Source organism: Crocodylus porosus, unplaced genomic scaffold (assembly GCF_001723895.1).
Source record: "Crocodylus porosus isolate Cpor-Errol unplaced genomic scaffold, CroPor_comp1, whole genome shotgun sequence".
Lineage (NCBI taxonomy): Eukaryota > Metazoa > Chordata > Crocodylia > Crocodylidae > Crocodylus > Crocodylus porosus.
This window is the reverse complement of record NW_017728943.1, coordinates 97,241,770-97,265,241: the sequence shown is the minus strand read 5'-3', so window position 1 is coordinate 97,265,241 and position 23,472 is coordinate 97,241,770. Positions and strand designations below refer to the sequence as shown.

The following is a 23,472-nucleotide window of genomic DNA, read 5'->3' as shown; positions in this document are numbered from 1 at the left end:
CGCTACTTCACAGTCAGGGCGGCTAGGATCTGGAACCAACTTCCAAGAGAAGTGGTCCTGGCTCCTACCCTGGGGGTTTTTAAGAGGAGGTTGGATGAACATCTTGCTGGGGTCGTTTGACCCCAGTATTATTTCCTGCCATGGCAGGGGGTCGGACTAGATGATGTACTCAGGTCCCTTCCAACCCTAGAAACTATGAAACTATGAAAACTGGGCTCAAATGATCCCAGCCAGGTAGGCATCAAGCCTCTTCTTAAAGATCCCCAGGGTAGGAGCCAGCACCACTTCTCTTGGAAGTTGGTTCCAGATCCTAACCGCCCTGACTGCCTCACTCTCCCATTAGAACAATTCCATTTCATACAAATAATGAAAAAAATACTGGGCCCAAGGAAAAAAGTATAGGTCAGACTTTCTAGCTGGGGGTTAGATCAGTCTCTTGGGTGTGACCTGTGCTTGAGTGTCAGACGGAGTTAAAATGTGAAACAAGTCTCCCACCTTGCAAGAGAATATCTCAACCACTTTGTAAAACAGAGTATTTTGAGAAAAGGCATGTATCCGAAAAATGTTAGCTTTCACCAAAAGGTATAGATCTAATTTCTGTTAGGATTTATACAGAGTTTGCAACTTCCTGTTGACAGGGCTCTGTAGTATAATGGAATCATACAGCTTAAGCTGATGACAGGGACCTAAAGAGTATACAAAGTAGAACTCTTACTGAAAGTTAGTTTGTTCAGGGTGGCTACCTCCTGAAGACACACAGGCTAGGGACAGACATTACACACAAACTGGTTTAAGTGATCAGAAACTGGTTTAAACCTGTAACAGAACAGGTGTTAGGTGCACATAAACCAGTTTGAAAATGGCTGAAACTGGTTTGAGATAAACTTGGTTGAATGTAGTATCAGACTTAACTGATTTGGGTCAAACCAGCTTATGCAATGTGTCCTAAACTCCTTCCTGGTTTAAGTTAAATCAGACTCCCCCAGCATCCTGCCATGCTCTCTGGGCTGGGTGGGGCTCTCTGCTCTACAGTAGAGCTGGCCTCTCCCCTCTGCTCCCTGGCTGCAGCTCTAGCAAAGACTGCAGGCATCTGCCTGGCTGCCTCCTGTTCCCCACCCTCCCCTCACCACTCTGTGCTAAGCAGGGACACCTCTCAGCATTAGGTAGCATACCACATGCTGGCTACAGTCTGTGCTGTGGGAGACTGGACAAAGGGAGACAGGACAAGCTTAGGGCTCTTTGGAGCTAATCAACAGGTAACTGGTAATGTCCCTCCTTCCTTGGAGCAAGTTGTTTAAGAAGACCTTGAACTGAGAGATCCTTGTGTTTTGCTGATGGGGTGATAAATATTGTGTAAACCTGTTGGCTCCCTCACTGACCAGCAGGGTGTGTGTGTGTGGGGGGGAACCTCTCCCTAATCAGAGTGTCCTGCTGGGGCCTGGCCACCCTCTCCCCCACTCAGCTTAGCACTGTAGAAGGGAAGGGAGGGCTACTTTAGCACTCCCCAGCTTCTAGCCTGAGCCACTGCAAGTATGTGCCTGTATTTTCTCAGTCCAGTACAAACTGATTCAGCCTAGGCAGATTAGACTAACCCTTCAAAGATTGAATCAATTCAGGCTCAGGCTTTTTGAATGTCTGTCCCTAGCCACATTGAAACTCACAACAGTTTCATAGTTTCATAGTTGGTCGGGTCGGAAGGGACCTGAGCAGATCATCTAGTCCGACCCCCTGCCATGGCAGGAAAGAGTACTGGGGTCAAACGACCCCAGCAAGGTGCAGCACCTTGCACTTGTCAGTGTTGAATCCCATCCTATTCTCGTCCGCCCACCCCTGTAACCTGTCTAGGTCCGATTGTAGCCTATTCCTCCCTTCTAGTGTGCCCCACATCCCCCACATCTTAGTGTCATCAGCAAATTTGAACAGGGTGCTTTTTACCCCCTCGTCCAGGTCACTGATGAGGATGTTGAACAGTGCGGGCCTGAGGACTGAGCTCTGGGGACTCTGCTGCCCACATCCCTCCAGGTTGAAAATGACCCATCCACCACAGCTCTCTGGGTGCGGCCCTCCAGCCGGTTGGTGACACATCTGACTGTGTAGGTGTTAACATCACAGTCCCCCAGTTTCTTAATGAGAATAGGGTTAGAGACAGTGTCGAAGGCCTTCCGAAAGTCCAGGAAGACTACATCCACTGCTACCCCTGCATCTAAGGATTTGGTGACCTGGTCATAGGCCACCAGGTTGGTCTGACACGACCTGCCACTGAGGAACCCGTGTTGGTTGCCCCTAAGCATAATCTCCTCCGCTGGCCCCTCGTGGACATGCACCAGGATAATTCTCTCAAAAAGCTTGCCTAGGATCGAGGTAAGACTGACTGGCCTATAGTTCCCTGGGTCCTCCTTCCTCCCTTTTTTGAAGATAGGAACCACAATGGCCCTCTTCCAGTCCTCTGGCACCACACCAGAGCATCATGAGTGCTCGTAAAGCCGTGCCAGGGGTCCCGCAATGACCTTGGCCAATTCTTTCAGCACTCAGGGGTAGACATCGTCTGGACCAGCTGATTTGAATATATCCAGTCCCTCCAGAAGTTCCCTGACTAGTCCCTCACTAACCCTCGGCCTGGGTGCACCTCCCCTGGGGTCTGCGGGGGGTTTGGAGGGGGTGGCTGTTTCGGTCCCTGCTCAGGAGAATGGAGGCAAAGAAATCATTAAATATGGTAGCTTTGTTGTCTGGTGTCACGACCAAATTTCGACACTAGCCAAAAGGGACATTAGGCTTCCACTGAGCTGAATGAGAGCAGGATTAAGCCTTCCACCTTTAAAAACATGGTAGTGCCTGACCATTTCAGAACTAAACCTGTATGTCTTCTGCCATATTCCTCAATGCACTCAGAGTAACATCTGCTTCTACCATTTTCAGCATACTTTGTGGAATGTGGAGTAGAGTGTGGGATAGAGGTTATGTAGACCGTGTGTTCAAAACCAAGGAACATGACAATATTTGTTTCTGTGTAGAAGCACTGTCTGTCGATGACAAAATATGTTATTTGCACTTGTGGGACTCTGGGGAGTCACCAGCATTGTCAGGGAAGACTTAATCAGTGTTGTTAGGGGGGGTTGGGTGTTACTCATCATGCCAGGCTCCCTCCGTTTAGATGATCTGTGTGTGTGCTGGCAGGATACGATTTGTGATGCTCACTTCTTAGTAAGAAAAGATCAGTCAGGTTTATTAGAAGTTAGATGCTTTCAAGTCTGCAGGGCCAGATGGGATACACGTTAGACTAGAGTACTGAAGGAATTGGCTGAGGTAATTTCAGAGGCACTGGCAATACTCTTTAAGAACTCCTGGAGGTCCAGGGATGTCCTGGGGACTAGAAAAGGACAAATATGCACATTTTAAAGAAAGAGATAAAGGAGGGTGCAGTTCCCTGGGCAGTTAGCAATACCTGGAAAGATCATGGAGCAGGAATCCACTGTGAAGCAGCTAGAGGCAAAGTGATCAGGAACAGCCAGCACAGACAACTTGATTTCCTTCTATGATAAGGTTCTGTGGATGTGGGGAGAGCTATGTGTGGGATACACCTTCACTTGAGAAAGGTGTATCCACACTTTTAGCTTCTTTTCTACCTTGGAGTACTCAGAACAACAGCAGAATCTGCCAATGCTTGAAGAAGGGTGTTTGTGCCTGACAGCTTGCAAAGAACCTTTTTCCCCAACTATTTATTTGGTCTAATGAAAGATATCACATCTACCTAAAGAATCTTGCCTTCACTTTAGGAAGGCTTTTGTCACTGTCTCCCATGACATCCTTGTTAACAAGCTAAGGAGACAGATTAGATAAAGGTACTGTAAATTGGATACAATACTGGTTAGATCATCATGCTCAACGAACAGTCATCAATAGCTCAGTGTCTACTTAGGAGGAGAGATATCAAGGGAGGTTTCCTAAAGGATCTGTCCTGGATCTGGTATTTGGATGATGGGACTGAGTGTACACTCAGCAAATTTGCAAATGACACCAAGTTGGGTGGAGCTGTAGACATGCTAGGATCACCTGGATAAACTTAAGAAATAATTTGAAATCAATCAGATAAAGTGTAATAAGGAAAAGTGCAAAGTTCTGCACTTGGAACAGAGTAATTCCATTCAGAAATATAGATGGGGAAAAGATCGGCTAGACTGCAGTACTTCAGAGAAGAATCTTGGGATTACTGTGGACCACAAGCTGAATATGAGCCAACAGTGTGCACCTGTTGCAAAACAGCAAACAGCATCCTGGGTTGTATTAACAGGAGTGTCACTTGCAAATCAAGGGAAGTGACTCTTGCTCTATTTAGCAATGGTGAGGCCGCACCTAGAATAGTGTATCCAGTTTTGGGCCCCATACTTTAAGAAAAATGTGGACAGATTGAAGAGTCCAGCAGAGAGTGACAAAAATTATTAAAGGCCTGGAAAACATGACTTATGGAGAATGGCTAAAAGAACTAGGCCTGTTTAATCTGGGGAAGAGAAGATGAAGGGAGAGATCTGATAACAGTTTCCAATTACCTGAAGAGAGATTACAAAAAGGATGGAGATAATCTTTTCTTTGTGGCTACAGGGGGCAGGACTAAGCAATGGCATCAAACTCCAGCAAAGGAAATTAAGGTTGGCGATTAGGAAGACTTTTCTTTCTAAAATGGTGGTCAAGCACTGGAATAGGATACTGGGAAAAATTCTGGAATCTCCATCCCTGGAAATGTGAAGAGCAGGTTAAACAGACAGTTGGCCACAATGCTTTTGTCAGGGATGATCCTACCTTGAGCAGGAAGCTGGACTAGATGGCCTCTAGGTCCCTTCCAGCTGTACTTTTTTATGATCTGTGGCCAGCTGGTTCACAATGATAGCCAGATAATTTGCAAGCAGGGTATCGTCATCAACATAACCCCTAAGCCAGTGCTTCCCAAACTTTCCCTCAATATGACCCCATGTATATCTCCATTTCCTCAGCGTGACCCCTCACTCCCAGCCCACAGTCCTCCCACCCACTGATGTTGCAATCTCATTTGGGGTCACAGGCAGCAGTTCCCAAACTGTGGGTCTAAGTCAAGGGTATGAACAGACATTTTTAGATAGCACTTTAGAGTCTTTATTATTCACTACACTGATAACCAGGGATCCCGGTTTTCTGTGTTTAAAAATCCTAAATTCCCTGAAAAAAAATCCCAAATTATCTGATCAAAACCCCCCAAATCCATGTTCTTCCATGATTAAAATGAAATGCCACTATATGTATAGTATTAGTTAAACATAGTTTTATTGATATACTTACAGTTTTAAAGCAATTTGGAAGCCTACTTGTGCCTCAATCATTACAATAAAATAAATTCTAAATACCTATATATTTTGGTGTTTGATTTCAGGGTTTTTTATCATAGGAAATCGAAGCTTCCCCTTCCCCCCTTCGCTCACCAGGATGCGGGTCCAGCTGTGGCTGCCTCCTCCCCAGCTGCTTTGTGGCTCTGAGCAGCCCCAATATGCCAGTGGCCCTCATCCCCAAGCCACAGACCCCCCAGCCTTGTTGGTGCCCCCCACTCCTGACCCATGGCTCCTGCCTACTCCCCACTCCCTCCCTCCTGCAGAACTGCTCCCCCACACCCCTGCACCAGGACATAGGTCCAACCATGACTGCCCCCCTCCCCCACCATTGCTTTGGGGTGCTAAGCAGCTCTGACATGCTGGTTAGGTCCTAACTCCCAAGCCACAGCCCCCCAAGCATTGCCAGTGCCCCTCACTCCCAACCTGCAGCCCCACTCACCCCCCACTTGCTTCCTCCCAGCACCAGGACATGGGTCCAGCTGCAGCTGTTATCCCTGCCCCCGCCCTGCTTTGTGGCTCTGACCAGTGCCACATCCTGTTGTTCTGCTCCTGCGCTTGTGCCCAGGCTCTCCTGGTGACCATGCCCTTCCTGAAAACCCCTGACTGGGGCTCAGGGACTGGGCTGGGCAAGCCCCTTTCCCTCCAGGGCAGCCTCCCCCTGCACAGGCTGCTCTGCAGGAAGCAGGGGGGCTCCAGGCCCAACTCTGGCTTCTACCTGGGGTGCTCCCCCCGCAATCTCTCTCTCTCTCTCTCACACACACACACACACCCTTCCTGTCACCTCCAGCCTGTTACATACACACACAGACCCTGCTGCCCTTTCAATCCCCACCTCTTATCAACCCCCACCTGTTGCCACCTCTACTCTGTCACCTCCCACCCCCAAGTAGTTCCTGTCATGTTTGAGTTTTACCTCTCGGTTAGAGTGCCAATGCCAGCAAAGCAAAAGACCATAATAACTTAGTAAGGACGCAGGCCATAAAGACCCCTCAGCATTAGCAGCTTTTATTTCTTTGCTAAAGGAAGCATTGCAGTTGGAGTTTGTTAAAAGTTTGTTCTCCACACTTAAGGAGCTTGTTGTCTGCAATGATAAGTATTACAGGTGCCAATCATAAGGTTGACCTTTTGAACCCGCTGAGGGCAGCCAGATGAATAATGTATCTAGGTCAAATGAATAGGTATCTAGGTCACTGTGTAAGAACGTAATTGGCAGTCAGTAAATATTCACAATTGGCATAAAGTGATTGGTCACTGCTGACTATAACTAAGAGCAGATTCCCACCATTAAGCAGAGAACTCTGAGCACATCAAGGAGATACAGTCAGTAGATCGGCCACCTGCAGATACTTTGTCCCCGCCAGCTGTTCTTCATTTGGCGTATTTCGTTCACTGGTTCGTCTGATTGTTTCGTTAAAGAGCTCTCGGAAGTTTACTGATCGAAAGTGCATTATAGTTTTTCCCTGTGCATGAGCTGTTGACCAGTTCTAGGACTATTGAGTCGGGCAGCCGCACCTAGCCTCCGGGTTAGAAAGCAAGGGCTCGACTCAGGAACCCCGTGAACCAACAGACCCCTTTAGACTGTTCTGTTTTATGCACTGTAACTGAACAAGTCAGCTATCCTGCCTATGCTGTGACCATCGGTAGCGTAAGTACAATAAACCTTTCATACAACCAATACGCTTCAAGCTGCCTGACTCCTACTCGCTGCTACTCCCCACCTGTCCGGTCATCTATCCCTTCTGTGCCAAGTCGGTCGTGCCGACCCAGGCTCGCAGGTCAAGGGTACACCGGTTATGAGGTACAACAGTTCCCAGGATCAGGAGCCCCCCTCCCCCCCTCCAGGTTGGGATTGCATGTTCTGGCACCGGTGCAAAGCCCGGGTGTAGTACGGTAGCAACCCATGTGGCTGTGGTTCCCACCGGCAGGTCATGTCTTGTCTGGTGATGCAGGAGCTGTGCTCCCCCAGGGCCAGTGAGGCTGGCAGGGCCCCAGGCCAGGTGCAGTGGCGTGCGAGCCAGCCGCGCCACTCCCCACCTCCCTGCCCACCCCCCAGTGCTAACCCCAGCAGAGCCGCCAGCAGCTGCCACAGGCCAGTGGGATCTAGCACAGTGAACAGTTGGCAAAGGCTACCAATGCAGAGCATAGGTGATGTTCACCCTTGTGCCCTGGCTCCACCAGAGCAGCGCCCCCAGCCCTGTCCCAAGGGCACCCAGAGGCTAAGTAAGAGACCCTGCCTGCCCGTTCCTACACACAAGCAGGACTGTGTCCCAGCATGGGGATGCTGCTTGGGTTCCCCCGCACTGTCCTGAGAGTGCCACCACACATGCCTGTCCCGCTCCCTTTCTGTCCTGCTGGTTCTCGCTGCAGGCCCCTCTCCCTAGCCCTGCCAGTGGAGGCCTGCAGCTTTCCTCCACCCTCAAAAGATGTACTTACAGTAAAGGTCACAGGATGGAAAGTGAGTCTGAGCCAGCCCTGGCTGACTCTGATTCTCAGGCCCTACTCCCACCTCTCTGGGCAGGGCTTGGAGTTTCTCTCCCTTTTGCAAGCAGCTCTTGTAGGCTGTAACTCTGCCTGTGGTATCCTGCGTCAAAGGGGGGAATCTGTATTTTTCTCCTTTAAAAGGGAAAATCTGCATCTTTCCATGTTTTTCTGCAGGAAACGAAAAACCTGGATCCTTGCTGATAAGGGTATGGTCTTGCTCTTTACCGACAGAACCTACAGACTAAATGAGCAAGTGTAATATTACTCTCATTTCAAGAGTTTAAATCAAGTTAAAACAGAATACAAAAAAAAATTGTTTTTGTACAAGTTTTATTAGTATAGTTAAGCACTAGGTTTGTGCTTCTTTATTTTGTTCAGTAAAAGAATTCAGAGTTGCTTTATTCCACCAAGTTTGTTTTCTAATCATATTTACTACAGTATTCACTAAATACTCACATTTATCAACACTATTTACTTTATCACACTGATCATTCTAAGCCCTATATCAATAATTAGCACATTTTTAAAGAGTTTTATCATTTTAAAGGTTTTCTTTAGATACAAATGTGTAAAGGTAAATGAAAAAAGAATTAAGTTAAACTTTTAAGAAAATGAGAATTCAAAAACTGCTTTTAAAAAACAGTTCAAGAGTCTCTCTGACTCATTTTGGTCTTAGAAAAAGATGGCTGGCAGAAAGGGTATCTACAATTTGATGAGTGTATTTGGTTCTCATTGAAACCAAAAGAACTTTTGTTAAGATCTGAAATTGTTAAGCTTGTGCATTGGACACTATGATAAAGACTACTCTAAAATTTGCAAGTAATCAACTCATTTATCATAAAAACATACTCTACTTCTAAGAATACCACAACTGTCAGTTTGATTATTGGGAACTCAGGAGAAGCCTAATGCTAAAAGCATGCACCATCAGTACTATATTTTCACAAGGGGCATTTTTAATTCCAAACAGATTCAAAGGATGGTACAAAAGAGTTTCTTCTCCCTAAAGGGATTTTCAGATGCAGGCACTGGCATAATAAGGGGATCTTCTCCAATATGAGCATCACAGTATGCCAATAAATCAGCTGCAGCCTTGGATACCTGGTAGGAGAGAAGAAAGAACCATTGTAACACTTGTGATTCAGAAATGGTCAGCACTGTTTAAATATTTCCATACAGCATAAAATATCAGAAGCCCCCTTGAAGTGGCAGCAAATCTGTGTATCTATTTTAAGGTGCTGAAGACCAAAGAATCTGAATCTGCTCTCAAAGGCCACCTCATCTTTTTTTTTTTTTTTTAAAACATGTTTATTCCAATATAGGAGCTTAAGAATCAGTCTTGATTAATTGTCCTCAGGGGCAAGGTGGAATGCATGCATATTAACATAGGCAACTGTTTTGCCCTACTTAGAAGGAGATTCGGCATCAAAATATGTAGATCCTTAGAGCCCTTGTGCCTCAGCTCTCATCATCAGCCCCCACAGTTACACCGCTCCAGAATCATATTATCTTGAGCTTCCACAACGGCCATTATATGCTTGGATACAAAACATTTCTTCTAGGCACATGTCCAGCAAGAAAACTACAAGCTTCAAAACACTCGATGTCAGGGTTTTGGTTTTTTAAATTTTCTGTGAAGTCAATAATTATAATTAAAAGCTGTAAGCATTATTACATTAATCTGAATCTTAAGGCAAGTTGACTTAAGAGACCTACCTCTTTTTCAGGTACTTGAAGTAGGGAACAATTTTGTGCCAAACTACCTGGAATATTTGTTTACTTAGCCCTGCTGAATGTTTGTTATGCAGGTGGAGGTATTTTCTTTTAAACTGTTTTTAATAATAGGACAGTTTACAGAACATGGAAAAAGCATTTTTAATGAGAGGAACTAGTATCTTTTGCTTGGATACCACATGCCCTATTCCCCTCAATTATACCCTGAGCTCAGTGGGTTTCCACAACTATACTGAACAGGAGAAACTGAGTCTAATTTCTGATTTTTTTTTTTTTTTTATTTATTTTTTTTGATAAACTTGCATCTTCTTTAACTCACTACAAAGCTTTCATTAGCATAAGTTTATATATCCATTGGGCTTTGGATTAGCCCCCATATGACTTTTCCAATCCATTTCAAAAAAGAAAAGTTACTCTCTACAATTCTGTACTAATTAAAGCAGGGTTGTCCAGCAGCCTGTGAAGAGTTAACACGTGGTCCCCAGACTCCACCTAGCTGCCACTACTCCCCATTGCTTCAGCTGGAGCAGTAGCAGCTGGAGTCTTGGGACCCCCCTTTACTCCCCCAGCTTCTGCTGAATGCCCCTACCCCAGGGGGCAGGGCAGCGTGGCATAGCCTGTGGTGCCAGGAGAGCCATCACCTTGAAGTGCTCATATGGTATGGTGCCACAGAAGAGCCTGCAGGGAGCAGAAAGTAAGGAGGGGCACCACACCATGCAGGGGAACACCAGCTTGCGCAGTGCAGCAAGATGCACAAGCGCTCATGCATGCACAGTGCTGTGGTGTGGAGTTGCCCACACATGCATGCAGGTCACCCAGCAGTCTACAGCACCCAGCTGTTTTGAAGATGAGCAGACTTGAATTAAAACATGGTCTGCTAAAAGACTTGTTCCCCCTCCAAAGACATTTGCAGTTGGTTGGAATCCAATTAGACTGCAGCCCCTGGCTGTGGGAGTTAGTATCACAGATAATTATTCTGTAGCAACTGTCCATGTGAGAGGTCACTGGGCACAAGTGTTACAACATTTGGAACAATAAAGAGGAAGCAAGGCCAACACTAAAGTTGAGCAAATTTGGAGGAAGAGAGAGACCTAAAGACAAGTATCAGTGCTTCAGAGGACAAAGTTCCCAAAACACCCAGTTTAAAAGAAAGAAAACCAGAGATGCTAAAAGCATATTTCCCAGTTATTTTTTCAGATTTCCTCCACTACTGGCTTTAGTGGGTTAACCTGCCTACTATAATCAAATTACACAATTAATGCAACTGAACAATATAAAAATGTACATTGGATGAAAGGAAGATGTTTTCTACCATAATGCCTTGAGAAAGATGAACAGAAGTTACAATAATGTAGTTCTACTGTCTTACCATTGTATACTTACATGAATCAACAAGACCACCCAGAACAATGGGAGAAGCTCCATCTTCTAGAGTGCTGGTTTAAGTTCTTTATATACAGGTGTGTCAGAGTATGGACACCCAGACTTTTGGAGGCGTTTCAAAAGGTGTGTGTGCGCTTGGGGGTGGGGGGTGTCTCTTGCTCTGAGCTGTACAACAGCTAACATCCTAACGTCCATGCATGGTCAAAGAGAAAAATATATATGTAGCAAAACAGTTCTAACTTTAACACCACTCCATCCAGGAATAAAGTTTTGCTCTGTTTGTGTCATTCCCAGCTTGTTCATATGCAACTGTCAGAAGTAACAGCTGCTGCGGGCTTTTTATCAGCAGCTCCCCTTTTGAAATGGCTCCAAACGTACACATGCCTATTCCCTCTAAGCAGAACTATACAAAGGGTCACAACAGTCAAATGAAAAATTATTTTGAGTCCCTCAATAAGCCAAAGCATCATACAATTCCCCACACCTAACTTATTCCCCAGTGTACTGCTATGCAAATGAAACACTTCCAGAAGCAGAGCTGTCCCCACCCCCTTCAGCACCACAGTATATAATTTATTTAAAGCACTGGAACAACTATTAGTGAGTTATTAGTAAGTTAGTGATTTAATTCAAAGTAAAGGGGGAGGGACTTACTGACCCATGGATGACTGCTTTGCAGGTCCACTAAATCCCATAGTAAAGGGAAGCTAAACTTTAGTAATTGCCTTATTTTTTTCATTCAAAGTAAACTGCCATTTATTGTAGAATAGTACCTTTCCCCTTCCCACCTTTTAACTCAGTATAATGTGTTTGTCTGTCCATACTCTACCTTATAAATAGCAAAGAATAAGTCTGCTATTTCCTCTTACTAAGTGTTGTAAGTCAGGCACTCCATCTCTTATCCTATAGGATGGGGTAGGCAATCTCCAACATGCATGCCAGAGTGCGGTATGCAAAGGCATTTTGCTTGGCATGCATGCTTCAGAGAAGGGGCTGGGGCTGTGCTGTCACAACAAGGATTGAGCTATCATCTGACAACTCACTTCTTACAAGTCAAGATTGTGAGTGTTTTTGGCACATTTGCCCAAAAACGTTGCCTACCCCTGCTATAGGTGAGGGAAATCCTTTTACCCCAAGTTTACAGGGTCAGTAATACTGAATTATGGCTTTTCTGAAGCCTTGAGACTGGCTGATGCCAACTAGCTGTTGCAAAGAACAGAAGTTGATTATTAAGAAAGAGAAATTAGCTAGTTATAATAGCATTAAAGCCATACCACAGACAGCTTATTTAGGTTAAGGATGCATTTCTGTCGAAACGCAGGAGGTGCGCTACAGCAAGGTATTAATACATATCCTGCTGTGGCTTATTTCTATATGAAGTCACATTTTGATTGTTATCACATTTGGAAAACAGGAGAAATTAGACAAAGGATGTGTTGATGGAACCATAGCATCGAGGCCACAGAGCCCCTGGTGTAAGTTATCATATATAAGCAAGTTCTTCTGTTGCTAGTGCCACACTCTAGAAATAAAGAAACTCTACTGGCAGAAGTGAATCCAGACTAGCAGTTTGGCTGGCAGATTTTCCTTGTCTACATGGTATACCTTTTCACATCCTAGCAAACATAGTTATGTCAAAACTTTGTAACAGACAGAGCTTAAGCTACTTTAAGAGTTGCTTGTTTACCTTTAAAGAATTTAGAACTGATCATTGCTGGGCAATTTCAAATTGTGCAAATCTCTTCATTTTTATTTATGCATAATTACATACCCAAATGCATCTACCAAATGCTCAGCCTTTCATCTTTCCAATAAAATCATGGCTGTAGATTCATGAGCTCATTTATATCAGCTGCAAAAGTGGCTAAAATAATTAGACCAGTTTGACTGGAGAATTCTAACAAAAAAAATGTGTGCTTACTTAATATACCACCTCTCTGTTGCTTAATTTTTAAATATTTGCCCAATCCCTCATTTAAAACATGTTGCTCTCCTACTCCTTAGGATGAGAAGAATATTTAGTTGTCAAAGTTATGAAATAGCTGTGAGGCTGAAAAGAATTAGCAGCTTCAGGAGAACTGTGGAATTTTACCATTACTTTTTAGAGTAACAGAGGTGATTAAAACAGCCAAAGTTAGAACATAATCCTGTTAGCTGCACTAATAATTACAAGCTTCAATGACAGGGAAAAATGCTGCAATTACTATGTCATCTGTCTTGTCATGACTAGACTAATTACTATCCTTGCTATGACACCCACTTTGCTTATCCTTTGCATCCAAAATGAAGAGATCCACATACATTTGTCAGCAACTCCACAGCTTCTCACAACATTATTCAAAGCCAGATAAGAATACTTTCTAGGGCCCTTTGGAAAAAAGGCAGCACAGTAGCCGATACAGTACTGTACTCATGTACTGAGCTTTTTAATTTTTTTTTTTGCTGAATTTTTCTACTAGTGAAGGTGAGATTATTAGAGCTCAGTAACCTCAACGGAGGTTTAAATCAGATATTAGGAAGAGCTTTTTCACTAGAAGGGTGGTGAAACACTGGAATGTTACCTAGAGAGGTAGTGAAATCTCCATCCTGGGAGGTTTTTAAGCCCTGGCATGACAAAGCCTTGGCTGGGATGATCTAGTTGGGAATAGCCCTGCTCTGAGCAGGGGTTTGGACTAGATGACTTCCTGAGGTCCCTTCCAATCTTCATTTTCTATGATTCCATTATTCTAACCACCATCCAGGGAACAATTATGATGCACCCAGCGGCAGCATCAACATTTTCTTATACACCCAACTCTTCCTAACCAGAAAGGTTATCAAAAAGCAGTTTATTTGAGGAAGTATCATAGTTGCTAGGGTTGGAAGGGACCTGAGCAGATCATCAAGTCCGACACCCTGCCATGGCAGAAAAGAGTACTGGGGGTAAACGACCCCAGCAAGGTGTTTGTCTAGCCTTGTCTTAAAGACCCCCAGGGTAGGAGCCAGCACCACTTCACTTGGAAGCTGGTTCCAGATCCTAGCCGCCCTGACTGTGAAGTAGCGCCTCCTGATGTCTAATCTGAATTTACCCTCTGCCAACTTGTGACCGTTATTTCTAGTCACTCCTAGTAGTGCTGCGGGGAACACGGACTCCCCCAATACTGGTGGTCCCCTGACTAGTTTGTAATGGGCCTCTAGATCCCCCTTCAGCCTTCTCTTGTGGAGGCTGAACAGGTTCAGCTCCCTGACCCTCTCCTTGTAGGACCTGCCCTGCTGCCTCCTGATCATGAGAGTGGCCCTCCTCTGGACCCTCTCCATGTTGTCCACATCCCTCCTGCTGAAGTGCAGTGCCCAGAACTGGATGCAGTACTCCAGGTGCGGCCTGACCAGTGTCGCATAGAGGGGGAGGATCACCTCCTTGGACCTGCTTGAGATGCATCTGCTTGCATGACAAGGTGCAGTTGGCCCTCCTGACTGCATCCCCACATTGCCAGCCCATGTTCAATCAATGACGACTCCAAGATCTTTTTCTGCCTCTGTCTAGCAATGGTTCTTGTTTGATACCTATTCTAGGTTGGAACTGGCTTCTCATGTGCAGAAACCATTACTTATGTATATATCCCAATTTCCTGTTGTGGGATTTGCATTCTCTGTAATCAGACAGCACATCCAACTGAGTTTAAGATTTTTCCCTTTTATTTATTGACCCTGTTTGAGATTAACCATCAACAGGTATAGTCCTCCAGCCACTTGTCTACTATTGCTAAACAGTAGTATCTCTAACCTTTTTTTCTAGTGGTAGTGTTTCTCCCACATCTTAACAGTCACATGCTTTGCTACACCCAATGTAGACTCATATACTTGTATTTTTATTCCATTTTATTGAGCAATCCAGGATGGAAAGACAGCTGCTGGATTGGCAGCTCAAACATTACTTGTATACCATGAAGCTCTAAAAAGAGCAGCCTAAACTTACCACTCATTATAACATACATCAGAGATAGCAGTAGTCAAGGTGACTTGCAATGGAAGCGGGTACCTATATATATTTATTTATTTTTGGGAGGGGGGAAAGGGGGTTAGGATTTATGAAGGCAGTTTGAGTTCTTCCCCTCCACCTCTTCCATTATAAAAATTCAGGCTTTGTCTATAAATAACTAGTAACTGTTTGACATCAGTTACCCAAACATTGTTTATTCAAATTATTTTTACAGACTTTTTCCTTATTAATGTGTATTATTAACAGTTCAGGAATACTTGGGAGAAAGGACACAACCTTTTCAGTTAAAATCTGAACACTCTCAAATTCTGCATCTTCAGACTTCCAGAAGTCTTTCAGTAAAGGTAGGAGAGACTCAGTTTTCTGTATCTATTATTTTCAAGGCGAAAAAAAGAGCGACAAATCTGTGGAAGAAGGACAATAGGATGACCCACACTCATTCATCTTTTTTGAGGCCGTCTTTGAGCAAAGAGCAAAAGATGCCCAAATCTTACTTTCCCCTTTGAAGGTCATCTTTATTCTGTGACCTCAGAAAAGCTGTCATCAAATATTGGAATCACTAGACTTTTGGTACCTTATATGATAAAAATTCCCATTTTACTTGATGTTACATTGGGTACCAAACTATCTTGAGAGGAGCATGCCCTTGTTGTGAAGAAGGCTAACAGCACACTGGGTTGCTTTAATAGGAGTTGCCAACAGATCAAGGGAAGTGATTCTGTTCCTCCGTTTGGCACGGATGAGGCCACATCTAGAGTACTGTGTCCAGTTTTGGGCCTCCCCACTATACAAAGGATGTGGACAAATTGGAGAGTCTAGTAGAGGGCAACAAAATAGAGGCCTGGGGAATATGACTGATGGAGAGGCTGATTTAGTCTGGAGAAGATAAGACTGAGGAAGGCTGCTATTAAATCCCCCAACTACCTGAAGGGTGGTTCCAGAGAGGGTGGAGCTAGACTGTTCATACTGGTGGAAGATAATAGAACAAGGAGCAACTGGCTCAAATTGCAGCAAGGGAAGTTTAACTTAGATATTTGGAGAAACTGTGTCACAAGGACAGGAGTATAGGATTGGAACAGGTTACCCAGAGAAGTTGTGGAATCTCCATCTTTAGAGGTTTTTAAGACCTGGGTAGACAAAGCTTTAGCTGGCATGCTATAGTTGGGGATGGTTCTGCTTTGAGCAGTGGTTGGGACTAGATGACCCCCCCTGAAGTCCCTTCCAACTCTAATTTTCTATAATTCTATGATCCTAAGAAATGTCTGGTTTCTAAGCTATTTGGTTCGTAGGCCTGCCTCAACTATAAATATTCAACTGTTTTTGATTCAATTAACTACAGAAAAGCTTATGTCCTTGCTATATATAACTATAGTGCATTGTTTTTACATCTAATATGTTAAATTGATCATATTGCTTTCCATTAAATTAACTGCACATCAAGAACGAGAGCCTCACATCCACTCCAGAGGGCTGCAGCATTGTTGTGAGGCCTAAAACTCCCAAATCTATCCAGGAAGAAAATTCCTCCAACACAGAAACACAAGAAACCAGCTGTAGTGTTCCCATTTAGGGAACTCCTTGTAAGGCCTAATGAAGTACAGTGGGTGTCATGAGAACATACGAGATACCATACTGGGTCAGACCACAGGGCCTTAAGCCCAATACTCTGTACATAACAGTGTACAGAGTGGATGGTAAGAGGAAGGAGTGGTATCCAAAATACCCTCATTCCCACTGAGTTACGGTGTATGGGTCTCTATGACTAAAGCAAACATTGTGAAGTGATGTAGGGCGTGTTTCTTGCCAAGATTTTTACTGGTGATGTGCTATCTTTTTATTTGGTATTAACTTTATATAGTAAAATATTTTATAAGTAGGACCCAGGCATCAAGTATTTATGTTAGTGTCTTAAAAAATATTTGTGTATGTTACATTGAAAATGCAGGGAAAATGAGCCTTCCATTTTGAGGAAATAATACACTGATCATCTTGCGTAGCATGATCAGAACATAAGTATAGCCTTTTCTCTTTACAACTATTTACTTAGTGGATTATTTTCAATAAAGATGCATTTAAGTTCACGTTACACAAAATAAAAATTAAATCTCATTATTATTGGATCTATTGTGTCTCATTTTCAGTAGCATTGTGGACCACCACTACATTGATTTTAAGCTGTGCAAATTTCCTAAATCATAGAACCAGAGAATCATAAAAAAGGAGGGTTGGAAGAAAACTCAGGGGGTCACTGAGTCCACCCCCCTACTCAAAGCAGGACCAGTACCAACTATATCATCTCAGTCAAGGCTTTGTCTAGCTGTCTTAAAAACTTCCAAGGATGCAGATTCCACAATCCAGCTAGGTAACCTGCTCCAGTACACAAGTTAAACTACTTACACCTAAATGCAGGTGAAAATCTGACTAAATGTTTCAATTCACCTGGATTACATGTGCAAGTTAGGTAACCACAGATACTACAAGTATTTCTATTCTACCTGAAATGATTATTTTGCAGATGCTAGGCGTGCTCATGAAAGAGCAGCTAGTCAACCTGAAAATTCCCCAACTAGAAGTCTGAAGTAAGTAATTTTATAAATACTTGATTCTTTTCATGTGAATAGTCCTTGAACATTATTTTGTAATATGATATGAAATAATCTAGAAGACATTCAGGGTCTCCTCGAGAGTTGCTGGTCTCCCAAGAGATACCATGAGTTTACATATGTTCAGGATGTTTCTCCTAGAGTAAAAATAGCTGCTCCAAAAGAAAAACAACATGGAAGCAATCAAGGTTAAATCACTGCTAGGAGAGTTTCTCTTGGGAGAGTGAATGGTACATGCTACAGCCTCCCTCAGAAGAGAAGTCTCCATCAACACCACTTCGCCCTACACAGGAGATTGTGTGTTGCTTGCTGGACTCTGCTGCTCCAGCAAGGAGCAGAATATGCCCTCTTCACAATCTGCATGTTGTGTTGCAGGCAAACAGAGGCTGACCATGAGCAGACTGGGTCAGTCAATCAGGGCTGCCCAATGCAATGCTGCCATCTGTCACCAGGCAGACTAAGGCAGTCTGCAGAGTATCAGAGATATGCGCACATGGCTCCCCCACCTCTAGCTCTTGAATGGTGAAGAGCTCTCCACTCTTTACCATTCAAATGTTTCTAGGAAAGTTTCTCTACCAGGAGAACAAGCCAGGGAGAATTCTTCCAGATTATTTGAATGTGTGTACACAACCTTGGCTTAAGTTGAATGAAGTTCTTTTTTCCCCTGCAGCAGTCACAAAGTAAAGAGCTATTTCAAACTAACAACAGTTAGTCAGCATTACCTTTATCCTGTCCATGTATGCTTCCATTTTTAATTGCTCCACAGCTTTTCTTGCTTGAGATATATTGGTTGTACTGTTAGATACTACCTCCTTCATTCTGTGTTTCCTAGAACAGAGTTAACACATTTGAAAAGTAATTTTCTAAACAGTCATATACAGTTACAGTTAATGATTCTCTCCCAGATTAATTGCATTAGATAAGTTTACTTTAATACAAAAAAAAAAACAAACCACTCTTAAAGTTAACAACCATATGTGCTCAGATCCCACCTTGTGCTTAAGGTTTGCAGCGGTAGAATACGCTGTCAAAAAGTAACACAAAACCCTGTTTGATATAGGAGCGACCCATCAAAAAGACAAAACAAAACAAACCTGTGCATCACTTCCATGTATATGCAGTCAGCTGTAGCTACTGATGTATTGTTCCCCATATGGTTTCTTAACCAACCTTACATCCGCCACAAGAGCTGCATTCCTCCCTCATATTACCTGCTATGCCAAATTTTTACCCATAATCTGAACCACCATAATTCTACTCCACAACATATGCCTCCATTGTATACTTACTAGCAACTTGTAGTTTCACTTATTTTATTCTAATCTTCAAAATATTTACTATTTTTCTTAGAGACCCAGCTTGCAAAGCCCCTTATTAACCTGATTTTATCAGCTTTCTGTAGTTGCAAAGAAAGCTGGGAACATGCAAGTTGAGTGGACCTTGAGTATTCAAAAAGCAAGAATCAAATAGAACCTGTTTATTCTTACAGATTTTATGTTACAGAAACTTATTACTTCTGTGTAACTCAGCAATATACTTTTTTGAATAAGGCAAAACTACTACACGAAAAATGTGCACCATTTCTGAAGGGTAAACAAGAGAAAAGTCGATCTTGAAAAGGAATTTTATTAAGAGGGGAATATAATTTCCCCCAAATCTTCTTACTAATCAACAGCCCCCCCAAATAAACTGGTTGGCACAGATTTAATACACATTCCTACACAATCCTTTTGTCTATCCCTGCCTCCATAAGGAACTGCTACATGATTAACCAGAGGTATCATAAGTAACTGTTGGAGAAGCCAGGGGTTGAATATGATGTGGCAGAGTTCAAGGCTGTGAAGAATACGAGAGAGTGTGTTCATGCTAAAAAATCTGCAGTTGAAGGGATCTCCTGAAGCTGCTGCTGCTTCTCCCAGGCTAAGAGAGCAGCACTCTGGGAAGGAGAAGCCCTTGGTTCACAAGGCTTCAGTACATATAGACATCTGGTGTTCTGGAGCGCTGCAACAGCAGTGGCAATGCATGGGCATAGGGACACCCAGTTAAAATATCACTGTACATGGAGCACCAGTATACATGTTCTGCAATGAAACAATCAATTACCAAATCACCTCTTGATTGAAGGTCTTAAGCATAAGTGTATTGGATACCCTTATTCAAATCCCCCATTTAGACATGTCGACAAGCAATCCAGCATAATTAGTTATACTTTGGGGACCCTACCAAATTTCCACCAATGTTAATAGAAAGACTACAGAGATGCACTACAAGTTTTACGCGGCAAGATTCACCAATATGGTGATGATGGTCTCCATCAGAAAAAATGCCTGCATAAGACAAAAGCTGTACACTTCATAGGTGAAAGTCAAACTAGATCCCTGTCCCATGGAGCTTAGAAATAAAATATACAGCAAGACAGTCACTGGTAAGAAAAGGATGAGCTGGAGTATAATACACACATTTAAGCTTCTATTGTTGCAGCCAAAGGGTTTGGAATCCAAATCCTGAGCCAAGTACCTTGAAAGCACAGTAAAACAGTTGAAAATTGCACTTAAGGCTCTGTTATGTGACTGAGAACTGAAATAACTAAAGACTGCACTTCTGAAATTCAAAACAGCAAATTAATTCATTGCCATGCTGAATAGAAGTTAGACATCAGAAATTAAGTATACAGCAGGAAATAACCATTCCGGTAAAAAAAATCCGAATTATGCAAGCCTTGATTGAGCTTTCCTACTTCAGCAACTGCCTATCAAAGTAACTAACATAATACGATGCTGGCTACCATCAACATAAAAAACTCCACAGCCAAAAGCAATTTCTACTGGCTCACTTTGTACCTCAAACTCCTAAGTCCAGCAAAATGAGATGTACATCTGTCACTTTATGCAATACCTGTGGAATTCAGCAAAAGCCAGTTGTAATTAGAAAGATAAAGTCAACTGAATGTGGAAATTCAGATTTCATAAAGTGCAGGTGACCTGGTTTTCAACTTCTTTATCTCATTTACTGCAATGGAACACAGAAATAGCACTGACCATACTACCTTTCCTCTGCAGGACTAACGGATCCGTGATGCAAAATATAATGATAGAATGCAAGTATAAAAGGTGCACTATGCTCACCTTTACGGTCAAGAGTAACCTTGCATTTACAGTAAAGACCAGTATCCAAGCAGTATCTTAAACTGTATCATGAGAAGACAAAGATCTTAAACACACACACGCATGCATGTGCACACACATACTACAGTCTAGACAAGTCTTTAAAACATGGTGGCTAGTTGAGGCAAGCACTAGGCTTCCCCTACTGAGCGTATTCTGACCAGCTAAAGTTTTGTTAAAGTGGTTCCTTAACATGACAGACACTTTCAGATTTAATTGTCCATTTATATGACAGTACAGCACTGAAGAAGCATGGTAGATCATAATTCAGAAGTCCCTCCTCTCTTGATGTGCTCCTTGGCTAATTCCCTTAATGTCTATGTCTCAAGTGCATCATCTACAAAAATGAAGAGAAGTATGAATACCCTTATTTGTAAAGGTCTTTGAGAAATAAGAATGTAAAGTGTTATTATACAAGTACTGCAAATTGTCATTCCTGCCCTTGTTTTACCGTGTTGCGAGTCAGTTCTTTTCTCCATTAGTAGCAAATCATCTGACACAGAGCCAAAGGATCAAAGCAAACTGAAGGGACCATATTACTTAAATCCAGAGGCAAATTAGAAAGCCAGCTTTATTGTATGAGATTCATTTAAACACAGTACAATTAAAAGGTAGGGACACACCAGAAGACAGTGGTTATGACTAGTTTTTCAGGAGTCTACTCACCTACTTTGGGGCAAAGCATCCACGCCAGAAGATAGGTGGGTGATCCAGGCTGACCTGGACAAGCTCAGCAAACGGGCAGATGAGAACCTCATGGTGTTTAACACCGAAAAATGCAAGGTTCTCCACCTTGGGAGGAAAAACCTGCAGCACCCTTATAGGCTTGGCAGTGCTACGTTGGCTAGCACTACAGAAGAAAAAGACTTGGGGGTCATCATTGACCACAAGATGAACATGAGCCTCCAATGCGATGCTGCGGCTAGTAAAGCGACCAAAATGCTGGCGTGCATCCATAGATGCTTCTCGAGCAAATCCCGGGACGTCATTCTCCCCTTGTACTCGGCCTTGGTGAGGCCGCAGCTGGAGTACTGCGTCCAGTTTTGGGCTCCACAATTCAAAAAGGATGTGGAGAAGCTTGAGAGAGTCCAGAGGAGAGCCACGCGCATGATCAGAGGTCAGGAAAACAGATCTTACGATGATAGGCTGAGAGCCATGGGACTCTTTAGCCTGGAAAAGCGTAGGCTCAGGGGTGATCTGATGGCCACCTATAAGTTTATCAGGGGTGACCACCAGGATCTGGGGGAACATCTGTTCACCAGAGCGCCCCAAGGGATGACGAGGTCGAACGGTCACAAACTCCTGCAAGACCATTTCAGGCTGGACATAAGGAAGAATTTCTTTACTGTCCGAGCCCCCAAGGTCTGGAACAGTCTGCCAGCGGAGGTGGTTCAAGCACCTACATTGAACACCTTCAAGGAGTAAATTGGATGCTTATCTTGCTGGGATCCTATGACCCCAGCTGACTTTCTGCCCTTTGGGCAGGGGGCTGGACTCGATCTCCTGAGGTCCCTTCCAGCCCTAATGTCTATGAAATAAATCTATGAAATCTACGTAGCACAGCAGTAGGACAGTTATAAGCACTGCATCATACCATCAAACCTCCCACTCATGACCATTAATTGAAAGCATGTCACCATTTCTAGCCCATAGGGTCAGAATTTTAAAAGTATTTATGAATCTAAGTTAGCAGACAGGCACTTTTAATAACTCCTCTGGGCACGTAAATACCATATTTTCTCCTATATAACAAGCCCTCAAATAAAATAGGCATCTTGTTTTTGAAAGGCAGCATGAAAAAACATCTTTCCCCGAGAGCCTTTGGTTGAAAAGGGAAGTGGGCGAACTGTCCACAGTCAGCAGCTTTGAAGCCCTGAGTGCAGCACATGCAGCTTTACTTATGCTCTCCTCTGGCAGATGCTTAAGCAGCAGAAACTCTTGTTACTGCACTTTTTCAATTATAATGTGCACCCCAGTTTCCAGCAGCTGAATTCTTGGTGGAAAAGTACATGAAGTATGTGAGAAAATACACTGCTTTAAAAATATCTGGCCCTAAGTTATAAGAACATAAGAATTGCCATTTATTGGATCAGACCATAAGTTGATCTTACACAGTATCTGGTGTCACAGTAGCAAAGAGTGGATACTCTGAGAGTGAACTGGGTATGACCAGGGGGTTCCCCCCCAGTATTTGCTCTCTCACTTGCAGCCTCCAGCGTTTAAGGTCTACGAAGTTCTAATTGAAAGGCTGTATCCTTAACTCCCTTACTCAATAGCTACTGATACCCTTTTGTCCAAGAATTTGTCCAATCCCTATTTGAATCTGGCTAAACAATGAGTTTCCATCTAGTGGCAATGAGTTTTGCACTTAATTACAGGCTGTGTGAAGAATAACTTCCTTCTGTTACTTTTAAACTTATTACCTACTCATTTCATTTTGTGATCCCTAGTTCACGTATTGTGAGAGTAAGTAATAAATCCCTATTTACTTTCTCATCGCAATCTTCTAGTATTTTTTAAACTCTTATCCTGTCCCTGTTCAAACATTTCTTTTCTAAACTGAATAAGCCTAGCCTCTTTAGACTCTCTTCATAGGGATCCCCACCATACCATTAATCATCCTTATTGCCCTTTTTTGTACTTTCTCTAGTTCTCTAGAAGAGACCCTTGCCATTCGTGGGGGATATGCTCCAAAGATCCCTGCAAATGGCAAAATCTGTGAATATTGATGGGGCTCTCCATCAGGCCCCACAGCTGCCCCCTGCTCTCCTGCA

General features: G+C 43.4%; 1 protein-coding gene across 1 annotated transcript in view; it reads right to left on the bottom strand.

The window, feature by feature from the left end:
• Positions 1–8,148: 8,148 nt before the first annotated feature.
• Positions 8,149–23,472, bottom strand: part of GNG4 (G protein subunit gamma 4) — a 21,150-nt gene continuing 5,826 nt past the window's right edge. Inside the window, exons 2-3 of the mRNA XM_019549834.1 lie at positions 18,257–18,362; positions 8,149–8,936 (exon numbers count right to left, since the gene is read on the bottom strand). Of these exons, the coding sequence (XP_019405379.1) occupies positions 8,808–8,936; positions 18,257–18,352 (225 nt within the window). The 5' untranslated portion in view covers positions 18,353–18,362 and the 3' untranslated portion in view covers positions 8,149–8,807. The remainder of the gene's footprint in view (positions 8,937–18,256; positions 18,363–23,472) is intronic.